The 12,698-nt window shown below is 38.6% G+C and overlaps 1 protein-coding gene across 2 annotated transcripts in view; it reads left to right on the forward strand.

Annotated features, from left to right (window-relative positions):
- Window positions 1–12,698, forward strand: part of LOC103019583 (multidrug resistance-associated protein 1-like) — an 83,457-nt gene that overhangs the window by 13,851 nt on the left and 56,908 nt on the right. For both annotated transcript variants that reach the window (XM_007164113.2, XM_007164114.2), the window contains exon 5: window positions 5,045–5,222. In XM_007164113.2, coding sequence (XP_007164175.1) covers window positions 5,045–5,222 — 178 coding nt within the window. The remainder of the gene's footprint in view (window positions 1–5,044; window positions 5,223–12,698) is intronic.

Below are 12,698 nucleotides of genomic sequence, written 5' to 3' on the forward strand. Positions count from 1 at the left end.
ATGACACTTAGAAGGGAGAGATAAATAATAAGCAAATGAATAAATATAAATTGTATTAAGAAATAATCAGTGCTAAGGAAAGCAAAGTGCAGCAAGGCAATAGGGTAGGGAATACCAGTCTGGGGAACTGGAAGTTGTTTTTTTCTGTGAGGTGATTAGGGAAGACATTTGTTATGAGGTGAAATTTGAACAAAGTTCTGAAGGAAGTTAGGGAGGAAGCCGAGACCATATCTGTTCCAAATAGGAAGCACAAGTAGGGCTAAAGCCATGAGGCAGCAGTGTGCTTGGTGTCTTTGAGGACCCTTAGAAGGCAAGTGAGACTGGGGCAGAGAAGCTGAGAGATCAGAAAAGGAAAGTGATAAGACTTTAAGAGGTCAGAAAGATTTGGGGGGCTGGAAAAGATTTTGAAGGGCCTGATGGAGCGTGATCTATTAGAAGGGAAACCTTTGAAAGATTTTGAGCATAGAATGATATGATTAGACTTCAGTTTTACATGAATCACTCTAGCTGCTGTGCAGAGAATAAAATAGAGCAAGAGTGGAAGAAGGAACAGCTAAGATAATCCAGGCAAAAGTCAATGATGGCTTCAACTAGGTTGTAGCAATGAAGGTGATAAGTGGTCAGCTCCTGGCTTTATTTTAAAGGTAGAGTCAACATAATGCACTGATAGATTGAACATAGGTTGAGAGAGGAAGAAAGGAGTCAAGGATGGCTTCCGAGTTTCTGTTAAATCACAAGGTAAATGAGTTACCATTTACTGAGGTATGGAAGGCTCAGGAAAGAGTCAAGGAGGGAGTGGAATTTGCTAAATTTGAAATATGTATTAGCCATTCTGCAGAAAAGAATTGAAATGGCAAACCTGACTGCTGTCCTTTGGAAGGTCTGTTTATAGGGCTGGCCTTTGGCTGGCGGTTGGAACTTGAATTTCAGGAGGGTTCCCACTACCTTAACTGATAGGAGTGGTTCAATATGTCCAGACTGTTTATACAGTCAACATGGTCCATGCTGAATACCTGCTTTCCTTCTGGGAGTCTGGAATTTGTGCGTGTGTTAGGAAGAGGGTGCCCTGGATGCTGAGTCTTTAAAGGGCTTCCCTGGTGGACAACGTTTCACATATTTGCCACAACTAGCTGCTGGGAGAATTAAGAGTGTTCTCTGTGACTCTACTGAGAGAGGACTTTTTGAAGCTTGTACCTGTTTTCCCCTAGACTTCACCCCACTCACCTTTTCTCTTTGTTAATTTTGTTTTGCATCCTTTCACCATAATAATTAATAGTCGTGGATATGACTATATGCTGAGTCCTAAAAGTTGTTCTAATGAATCATTTAACGAGGGAGTGGTCTTGGGGATCCCTGACAGACATATAGGTAAAAAGTTTGAATGAGCAATCATCTACGTAAGTTTGGAGTTAAGAAAGATATAGGCTAGAGTGATAAATTTGGGATTGTTCAAAATTAGACTGGGTATATCAAGCTACTGTTCTGGATGAGCTCACTTTAGCTACAGTGAAGGGAAGTAAAGATGTCCACACAAAAAATAATAAGCTTTTTCAGTGTGTAGAGGTGGTGAAGACAGGGAAATCCATCAAAAGATAGTGAGGGCTTCCCTGGTGGCGCAGTGGTTGAGAATCTGCCTGCCAATGCAGGGGACACGGGTTCGAGCCCTGGTCTGGGAAGATCCCACATGCCATGGAGCAACTAGGCCCGTGAGCCACAACTACTGAGCCTGCGCGTCTGGAGCCTGTGCTCTGCAACAAAAGAGGCCGCGATAGTGAGAGGCCCGCTCGCCGCAACTAGAGAAAGCCCTCGCACAGAAACGAAGACCCAACGTAGCCATAAATAAATAAATAAAGGAGTTCCTTTAAAAAAAAAAAAAAAAGATAGTGAGAAGGAGTGGCTGTAACAGAGAGAGGAGAACCGAAAGAGAATGGTGTTAAGGAATCCAAGGGCAGAAGCTGTTTTATTGCTGTCAGAAAACTGTTTCTGTTGTTTTTACCCCAGAGTCTCTATTTGGTTCCCTTGTGTATAGACATATAAGCCAAATGTCTCCTGGATTAACCGTCCCCTCCTCCCACAGACAAGATAACAGATGTCTCATTCCCCCTGCCTCTGCCCCTCACCTCTGAATATCCCAGTTATTTTTAAGTAGTTACCACTGAGTAATTACCGTTCATCTATGACCAGAAGTCCATCTATGAGAGATGCATTGGCCAGCATCTTCTCTCCTGCCTTGTTCTGGTGATCTATTGCTGCAAAATTAGCCACTTCAAAACTAAGTGGTATAAAACAACCATGATTTTATTATGTTCATGATTTTGTGGACCAGGACTTCAGAGAGAGATTGCTTTTCTCTGCTCCACAATGACTGGGGCATTCACTGAGTAGCTTGAAGGGTTGAGATAGTTGTAGCAGCTCCAATAGAGACATGCATCTGGGAACTTGGACCTGGCTGCTGGCTGAGTGATACCTTGATTCTTTTCTGCATCTGCTGGTACCAGAATGTGAAGATGGCTTCTAAACTTATATGCCTGATGCCTGGGCTAAGATGGCTGGAAATGGTCATCTCTCTTTCCCTCTTTTTCTCTCTCTCCACAGCTTCTCTGAATGGTTAGCTTAAGCATTGAGGTCTCTGGTTAGTTGATCTTCTTACATAGCAGCTGGATGTTCCCAGAGTAAACATTCCAAGAAGTTTAGGCAAGTCGTTTTACGACCTAGACTTGGAAATCCCAGAATGTCACTTGAGCCATATTATTTTGGTCAAGCAATCCCTTAATTCAGCTCAGATCCAAAGGGAGGGGAATTAGGTTCAAATTCAAAATGAGAGGAGTAGCAAGTGATCTCCAGCCATTCTTAGTCATGTTCTGATTTCCATTTGCCAATGACTGACTACTGCTCAAGAAACTCATTAGAGAATGTCACTGTGGTCACTCTTTCTGAAAATAGTTATAGACGATGGCAATTCAGTGTCTCTGTGTTCTTCCCAAATGTGCAGTCTGTTGGGTACTAAAGAATTGTTAAGTCCTTGGCTGTGGGGTAGAGAATTGTCTTCCTAATTTTGTCACACACTTTTTATAGCATACTAGCTTGATCACACCTGCAAAACAGAAATTTCAACATTGCATTGAAATGAGTCAGTTGACATGTCTTTCTCCCTGAGTAGACTATAAGTTCCTCCAGGAACTTATTCAATTTTTGTGTCCTTAGCTCCTAGCACAGAGCCTGGCACATAGAACGAAATACATTTCCTGAATGGATTACTGAGTAAATGGACTTATCCAAAGCTATGCTTTTCCAAGAAACACTCATTCTAGAGTAGCTGAATAAGCTTACAATTCCTGCATTGGGGAAGAATTGAGTCATCAGAAAGAATTTTATGAATTTATATGATCATGTCTCATGTATAATAAATATATCAAAATAATACTTTCATTAATTTACTAGTAGAAGAAATTTGTTTCTTGTTGATCATGGTGCTTACTCTTTTTTCCCATTTATTGGGATTTTATTCTAATGTCAGTCAAACAAAAAAATGAGTATTTATATCTGATATCATGAATATAGGTTTACGATCTTTACCATGCCTTGATCACAGATTATTTACAGTATTTCCTGGAAATATTTTTAGTAGTTCCATATTAATATAGTACCTGGTGATAGTCATTTAGTTGTTTGATTTTATGAAACAGGAAACAGTCTAATTGATAGATGTATCTACAGTAAGAAGAATAGTGCTTCTCGTTCAGGAAATTTAATTCTGAGACCAAGAAGTTATTTAGTAAGTTGCTTTTGTAAAAATAATTTGGAGTCCCAATGGATGGCATCTGATAGACATCAACTAAAAATACAGAACCTGCTGTTGTATAATGTTTATGTGGGTTGTGGTCACTTCAAATAGTGATTTTCAGTGACTAGAGGTTTATAGTAGGATTTTTAGAGGCACTGGTATTATATTTGATTCTAAGGTACAATTTTAATAAAGATAATTTTTTTTTAAATATTTGAATATTGTTTTGATAACTTTTAAGGTTACTTCTTTTTTTTAATTAATTAATTAATTTATTTATGGCTGTGTTGGGTCTTCGTTTCTGTGCGAGGGCTTTCTCTAGTTGCGGCAAGTGGGGGCCACTCTTCATCGCGGTGCGCGCGCCGTGCCTCTCACTATCGCGGCCTCTCTTGTTGCGGAGCACAGGCCCAGACGCGCAGGCTCAGTAGTTGTGGCTCACGGGCCCAGTTGCTCCGCGGCATGTGGGATCCTCCCAGACCAGGGCTCGAACCCGTGTCCCCTGCATTGGCAGGCAGACTCTCAACCACTGCGCCACCAGGGAAGCCCCAATAAAGATAATTTTTGAAGTACTTGGTTTATAAAGCAATTCTGGCAACATGAATTGCTTTTAAGTGTACATCCATTAACTGTCCAAACTGTCAATAAAGTAGATCGAAGTTTAGATAATTAGAACCATCCCCATTGTCTAGGTGTACCCAGCATTGACCTTAATCACGATGACCGTGTTATCACCAAACTTAAGAGGAAATAAGTAACGGTAGAGGAGAGAGAAATTGGATATGCATAAAAGTAATAAAAGGTGAGCTATAATTCAGGCCTTTAAAGAAACAGTGTCTTTTTGCCATGCTAAGAGATTCTCTACTTAAGTTCTAATTGTCATGTTTCCCTATATTTAACAAAATGCATGATTTCAGAAAAAAAAAAGAACTTTTAAATGTCTCTGTGTCTCAATTTTCATGATGAAGTTAGGCCAGAACATTTAATTTTTTGATGAGATTGCCATATGAAAACTAGAAAATATCCTTCTGCCCACAAGCCTGCGATAATAATTGTTGATTCTATTTATTATATATACTTGAGTAAAAATAAAGGGGGAAAGGATGCCAAATTGGGCAAGTAAAAAAACAGGCAAGTGTGTGTGTGTGTGTGTGTGTGTGTGTGTATGTGTAACATTTTGACAGTACTTAATTCACATAAGCATTTTATTACTTCAGATGTTTAACATTTCTTCCCTTTTCTCAATTTGCATATGACATTCAGGCAAATGATCATTTTCTGTGAACACCGCCCAGATTTTGGCTGGAGTGGCTATGGTTATGCTTTGGCACTTTTTGTCGTTGTCTTCTTGCAAACCCTGATCCTTCAGCAGTACCAACGTTTTAACATGCTCACTTCAGCAAAAATTAGGACAGCTGTAATTGGACTGATCTACAAGAAGGTAAAAGATTGAAGAAATTCCCAATTTCTAAATGAACTGTATCCTTATGTGCTTTAAAATAAGGGATCTGAAAAAATAGAAGTGTATGTTAAAAAGTTCTAGTGTGTCCTTTGAATATACATTTATTTTGCTATGAAAGAACTTTGACTCATCAATATTGGTTGCATTAATTTCTTTATAGGGTCCTCTTTCTATAGTCCCTGAAACTTCTAGTCAACTCTACTCCATGAAATTAAATGATGTTCTCTGTCCACTGTTACATCACTTAACTCCTCCTCAGAAAATGAATGGAATTGAATGTTTTATGGTTGTCTATATTTATGTATCAATAAAATTTCTTTCCATGATCATTTTCCATCTACATAGTACCTTTTACTTCTTCCTCGGCTCACTCTGTCTTTTCATGCAACAAAGCCATCCTTCTCTATACAGTCGTTACCTATTTCTCTTTGAGTCTAAGCCCTTTCCCACCCACCCCAAAACCTAGCTGATCCTTATACCTAGCATGACCCTAAAGTTTAATTTGTCCTTTCTTGAAAATACAATTTTAAATACCACCTCTTAACCATTCAGAGCCTTTTATTTACATGATAGTTATAAACTATCATGTAATTACCATGTAATTTCATGTAATTATCATGTAATGTATCATGTATTTTATAACTCTAAATTAAAGAGTTTCCTCCCTCCCGTAGTTATCACTGAGTTATTAAATCAACAGGTGTATTTTGCCTTCTTAGTCTGTACTCCTCTATAAATTGTGGGTTCTTCAGATTTGGAATAGGAACTTTTTAACCTGTTGTACCTTTATCATCTAAGAGAGTGGCTTTTACACATTTTTATAAAAGTTGGAAGACTGAGTAAATGAATAAATGAGCCATTGCCTTCAAGAAATTAGGGAGAACTATTAGCATACATAATAAATGTGTGGAACTAAATGCAGATATTGTAAGAGATCAGATAAGCAGGAAATCTACAATGTGTGTAGGCAGTTAAGGAAGGTTTCACATAGAAAGGAGACTTGAAATAGTCTTTGGGAAAGCTGTAGGATTTGTGTAAGTGGAAGGAAATGTAATTTGGGTTGACCTGGGCATGAAGTGTTACAGACCATTTGGCCATATTAGGCCAAAATGGAGGCATAGAGTGATTTTAGAGACTCTGGAATGACCCAACCTCAACTGAGCCAGGAAGTACTAACTTGAAGTAGAGCTAGCTCTGTATAACGTAGCCCAGATACAGGGTCAGAGAGGCTGCCCCAGTTGTAATTTTAACGGCTGTAAATTCTGAGAATTTACAGAATCCAAATATGGAGAAAAGATTGATCAAAGAGTCTAGGAATCAGTTTAAATGCTAACATTTGTTTTCAATATATGGTCTATATGGAACAGGACTTCATTCATTGATTAAAGCATTGGGGTTTAGGTTTGGGTGCATTTACAAGCATAAAAGAGTAGATTGCGGTAGAAATTGGAGCAAACTGTCCGAAATAAAAAGGAAAATCAAGTGCTAGGGGTGAGTCCATTACAAGGGCAAAAAGACCCTGGAGATAATGTAAGAGGGAACAGAGTCTACAGGAGTGAGACTGTATGGGTCCTTAGAGAATGTTTAATAACAAAGAGCACTCAAGGATCAAAGGAATACAGCAATCAAGCTGGTTCAGTGGATCCTGCAGTAGGGATTAAGATTTAATTCTAACTCCATCAGACAAACAGCAGAAGACATTAGTAGTGACCTGTAGTGCTAGGATGCTCTGGGACAGCCCATGCAGGGGGCACAAATATAAGGCAGTCTTTCTTCTGAGTCTCTTATCCTACATCCGCTTTCCAGAGGGACTAACTGGGGTTGCTAAATTTCCCTTCTCCTATACAGATTTTAGGATTCTGATTTTTGTCATATTTAGATAACTTCAAGATCCTAAATGGCTCTCATAGTGACACCAGATGACCCATGTTCATCTGACACTGGCCCTCCTTCATCAGGGATTTGTCGTCACTCTGGGGTAAAGCTGGTCTCACACCTTTTTCTTGGTGAGGAAGGGAGGTGTTTGAAAGCTCTTGTTCTGTATCCATCCACATGACTGCTGCTACTTTGGAGTAGAGTTCAGGGAACATCATTTTTTAAGGTTTGTGGGGAAAAACACAGGCCTCCTTCCACTTGATCACTTCACGAGTCTTTGGGTCTTAGAACTCAGATTTTGTTGCCCCTTAGCTCTCAGTTGCAGGCTCCATGGGAATTCTTGAGGACTAAGGAACAAGATATGGTTCAAAAGCAGCATCAGTTAGTCCTGGGCTTAATGTGGGCAGTCCGAGGGCATTCTTCCATCAAATACCATCCAATAGGAGTTTCTGTGATTTTTAAAATATTCTATATCCACATTGCCCAGCATGGTAGCCACTAGTCATATATGGCTGTTGAACCCTTGAAACTGAAACGTGGCTAGCAAGAGTAAGGAAGTAGATTTTTAATTTCAATTAAATTTAAGTTTAATAACCGTGTCTAGACTGTCTACATTTGTGGCTTAAAGGTTTATTCTTTCCTTAATTGTGGGAAGTATATAATATAAAGAAAACTGATAAAATTCTGTTTCCATTCTTTAAAATAGATATACTTAAGTGTGGTCAGAAGGAGGAGAGAGAAAGAAAATCCTGGCATACTTTTTTTGCATCCAAAAGAACTGAAGAAAAAGGAATTCTCACAGATTTATGAGGATCCACCTTTACGAACACCATGACTCATTAGAAGTATGGCAACCACTGTTTGAGAATCACTGGGATAGAAATGTTTAGGGCCCAGCAAGTTCTAAATCATATGATGTCTATGACTTACGGCTAGGATGGTCAGGAAAAATAGTTCAGGAAATAAAGATATGAACCAGGGCCGTGGCAATGAGTCCAGAAAGGAACAAATACATGAGGGAGAATGTGAAATTGTAAAACAAATTTCATCATCATAAGATGAAATGAACCATTAGTGAATTGAGCTCAGTGATAAAAAAGATATTTCCAGCCCATAAAAAGGGTTTTTGAGGTTGGAAGCCATATCTGGTTTATCTGGGTCTTCTTAGAGCATAATTCAATCAATGAAATGAATGAAGTTTCAAAAGGTGATGAGTCACATAGTTGTGTTACAGATCCTCCTGAGTGGGTCCCCAACAAGGGTCCTTCTGTCCAGTGTCCTTTGAGCCAAACAAGTTTGGGTTAGGAGCAAAGGAAAGCTTTATTCTCTGATCAGATAACGGAGAGGTGGGAGCTCGCTCTAGAGCAGGGGTCCACAATCCCCCCCCTCCCCATTGCTAGCATCAGGCCTGAATCATTCCCCCCCCCACCCCGGACCCCCAGTCCATGGAAAAATTTTCTTCCAGGAAACCAGCCCTTGGGGACTGATGCTCTACAGCACAGGGCTCTCCTGACAGGCTGGCAAGGAGGGGAGGGGGCGGGATTCTTGCTGGGTGGTTGCAGCTGTGCTGCTCTGGCTCCTGATGGTTTCCTTTGCTCTGCAAAAGCTTTTAAGTTTCATTAGGTCCCATTTGTTTATTTGTGTTTTTATTTCCATTTCTCTAGGAGTTGGGTCAAAAAGGATCTTGCTGTGATTTATGTCATAGAATGTTCTGCCTATGTTTTCCTCTAAGAGTTTGATAGTGTCTGGCCTTACACTTAGGTCTTTAATCCATTTTGAGTTTATTTTTGTGTGTGGTGTTAGGGAGTGTTCTAATTTCATACTTTTACATGTACCTGTCCAGTTTTCCCAGCACCACTTATTGAAGAGGCTGTCTCTTCTCCACTGTATATGCTTGCCTCCTTTATCAAAGATAAGGTGACCATATGTGCGTGGGTTTATCTCTGGGCTTTCTATCCTGTTCCATTGATCTATGTTTCTGTTTTTGTGCCAGTACCAAACTGTCTTGATTACTGTAGCTTTGTAATATAGTCTGAACTCAGGGAGCCTGATTCCTCCAGCTCCATTTTTCTTTCTCAAGATGGCTTTGGTTATTCAGGATCTTTTGTGTTTCCATACAAATTGTGAAATTTTTTGTTCTAGTTCTGTGAAAAATGCCAGTGGCAGTTTGATAGGGATTGCATTGAATCTGTAGATTGCTTTGGGTAGTAGAGTCATTTTCACAATGTTGATTCTTCCAATCCAAGAACATGGTATATCTCTCCATCTATTTGTATCATCTTGAATTTCTTTCATCAATGTCTTATAATTTTCTGCATACAGGTCTTTTGTCTCCTTAGGCAGGTTTATTCCTAAGTATTTTATTCTTTTTGTTGCAATGGTAAATGGGAGTGTTTTCTTAATTTCACTTTCAGATTTTTCATCATTAGTGTATAGGAATGCAATAGATTTCTGTGCATTAATTTTGTATCCTGCTACTTTACCAAATTCATTGATTAGCTCTAGGAGTTTTCTGGTAGCATCTTTAGGATTCTCTATGTATAGTATCATGTCATCTGCAAACAGTGACAGCTTTACTTCTTCTTTTCCGATTTGGATTCCTTTTATTTCTTTTTCTTCTCTGATTGCTGTGGCTAACACTTCCAAAACTATGTTGAAGAATAGTGGTGAGAGTGGGCAACCTTGTCTTGTTCCTGATCTTAGTGGAAATGGTTTCAGTTTTTCACCATTGAGGACAATGTTGGCTGTGGGTTTGTCATATATGGCCTTTATTATGTTGAGGAAAGTTCCCTCTATGCCTACTTTCTGCAGGGCTTTTATCATAAATGGGTGTTGAATTTTGTCAAAAGCTTTCTCTGCATCTATTGAGATGATCATATGGTTTTTCTCCTTCAATTTGTTAATATGATGTATCACGTTGATTGATTTGCGTATATTGAAGAATCCTTGCATTCCTGGAATAAACCCCACTTGATCATGGTGTATGAACCTTTTAATGTGCTGTTGGATTCTGTTTGCTAGTATTTTGTTGAGGATTTTTGCATCTATGTTCATCAGTGATATTGGCCTGTAGTTTTCTTTCTTTGTGACATCTTTGTCTGGTTTTGGTATCAGGGTGATGGTGGCCTCGTAGAATGAGTTGGGGAGTGTTCCTCCCTCTGCAATATTTTAGAAGAGTTTGAGAAGGATAGGTGTTAGCTCTTCTCTAAATGTTTGATAGAATTCGCCTGTGAAGCCATCTTGTCCTAGGCTTTTGTTTGTTGGAAGGTTTTTAATCACAGTTTCAATTTCAGTGCTTGTGATTGGTCTGTTCATATTTTCTATTTCTTCCTGGTTCAGTCTCAGCAGGTTGTGCATTTCTAAGAATCTGTCCATTTCTTCCAGGTTGTCCATTTTATTGGCATAGAGTTGCTTGTAGTAATCTCTCATGATCATTTGTATTTCTGCAGTGTCAGTGGTTACTTCTCCTTTTTCACTTCTAATTCTATTGAATTGCATCTTCTACCTTTTTCTCTTGATGAGTCTGGCTAATGGTTTATCAATTTTGTTTAACTTCTCAAAGAACCAGCTTTTAGTTTCATTGATCTTTGCTATTGTCTCCTTCATTTCTTTTTCATTTATTTCTGGTCTGATCTTTATGATTTCTTTCCTTCTGCTAGCTTTGGGTTTTTTTGTTCTTCTTTCTCTAATTGTTTAGGTGCAAGGTTAGGTTGTTTATTCGAGATGTTTCCTGATTCTTGATGTAGGCTTGTATTGCTATAAACTTCCCTCTTAGAACTGCTTTTGCTGCATCCCATAGGTTTTGGGTCGTCGTGTCTCCATTGTCATTTGTTTCTAGGTATTTTTTGATTTCCCCTTTGATTTCTTCAGTGATCACTTTGATATTAAGTAGTGTATTGTGTAGCCTCCATGTGTTTGTATTTTTTACAGATCTTTTCCTGTAATTGATATCTAGTCTCATAGCGTTGTGGTCGGAAAAGATACTTGATACGATTTCAATTTTCTTCAATTTACCAAGGCTTGATTTGTGACACAAGATATGATCTATCCTGGAGAATGTTCCATGAGCACTTGAGAAAAATGTGTATTCTGTTGTTTTTGGGTGGAATGTCCTATAAATATCAATTAAGTCCATCTTGTTTAATGTATCATTTAAAGCTTGTGTTTCCTTATTTATTTTCATTTTGGATGATCTGTCCATTGGTGACAGTGGGGTGTTAAAGTCCCCTACTATGATTGTGTTACTGTCAATTTCCCCTTTTATGGCTGTTAGCATTTGCCTTATGTATTGAGGTGCTCCTATGTTGGGTGCATAAATATTTACAACTGTTATACCTTCTTCTTGGATCGATCCCTTGATCATTATATAGTGTCCTTCTTTGTCTCTTGTAATAGTCTTTATTTTAAAGTCTACTTTGTCTGATATGAGAATTACTACTCCAGCTTTCTTTTGATTTCCATTTGCATGGAATATCTTTTTCCATCCCCTCACTTTCAGTCTGTATGTGTCCCTAGGTCTGAAGTGGGTCTCTTGTAGACAGCATATATATGGGTCTTGTTTTTGTATCCATTCAGCCAGTCTGTGCCTTTTGGTGGGAGCATTTAATCCATTTACATGTAAGGTAATTATCGATATGTATGTTCCTATTCCCATTTTCTTAAATGTTTTGGGTTTGTTATTGTAGGTGTTTTCCTTCTCTTGTGTTTCTTGCCTAGAGAAGTTCCTTTAGCATTTGTTGTAAAGCTGGTTTGGTGGTGCTGAACTCTCTCAGCTTTTGCTTGTCTGTAAAGTTTTTAATTTCTCCATCAAATCTGAATGAGATCCTTGCTGGGTAGAGTAATCTTGGTTGTAGGTTTTTCTCCTTCATCACTTTAAGTATATCCTGCCACTCCCTTCTGGCTTGCAGAGTTTCTGCTGAAAGATCAGCTGTTAACCTTATGGGGATTCCCTTGTGTGTTATTTGTTGTTTTTCCCTTGCTGCTTTTAATATGTTTTCTGTATATTCGATTTTTGATAGTTTGATTAATATGTTTCTTGTCGTGTTTCTCCTTGGATTTATCCTGTATGGGACTCTCTGTGCTTCCAGGCCTTGATTAACTATTTCCTTTCCCATATTAGGGAACTTTTCAACTATAATCTCTTCAAATATTTTCTCAGTCCCTTTCTTTTTCTCTTCTTCTTCTGGGACCCCTATAATTCGAATGTTGGTGCGTTTAATGTTGTCCCAGAGGTCTCTGAGACTGTCCTCAGTTCTTTTCATTCTTTTTTCTTTATTCTGCTTTGCAGTAGTTATTTCCACTATTTTATCTTCCAGGTCACTTATCCGTTCTTCTGCCTCAGTTATTCTGCTATTGATCCCTTCTAGAGTATTTTTAATTTCATTTATTGTGTTTTTCATTGTTGCTTGGTTCCTCTTTAGTTCTTCTACGTCCTTGTTAAATGTTTCTTGCATTTTGTCTATTCTATTTCCAAGATTTTGTATCATCTTTACTATCATTATTCTGAATTTTTTTTCAGGTTGACTGCCTATTTCCTCTTCATTTGTTAGGTCTGGCATGTTTTGACCCTGCTCCTTCATC

This window comes from Balaenoptera acutorostrata, chromosome 4, assembly GCF_949987535.1.
Source record: "Balaenoptera acutorostrata chromosome 4, mBalAcu1.1, whole genome shotgun sequence".
NCBI classification, from domain to species: domain Eukaryota; kingdom Metazoa; phylum Chordata; class Mammalia; order Artiodactyla; family Balaenopteridae; genus Balaenoptera; species Balaenoptera acutorostrata.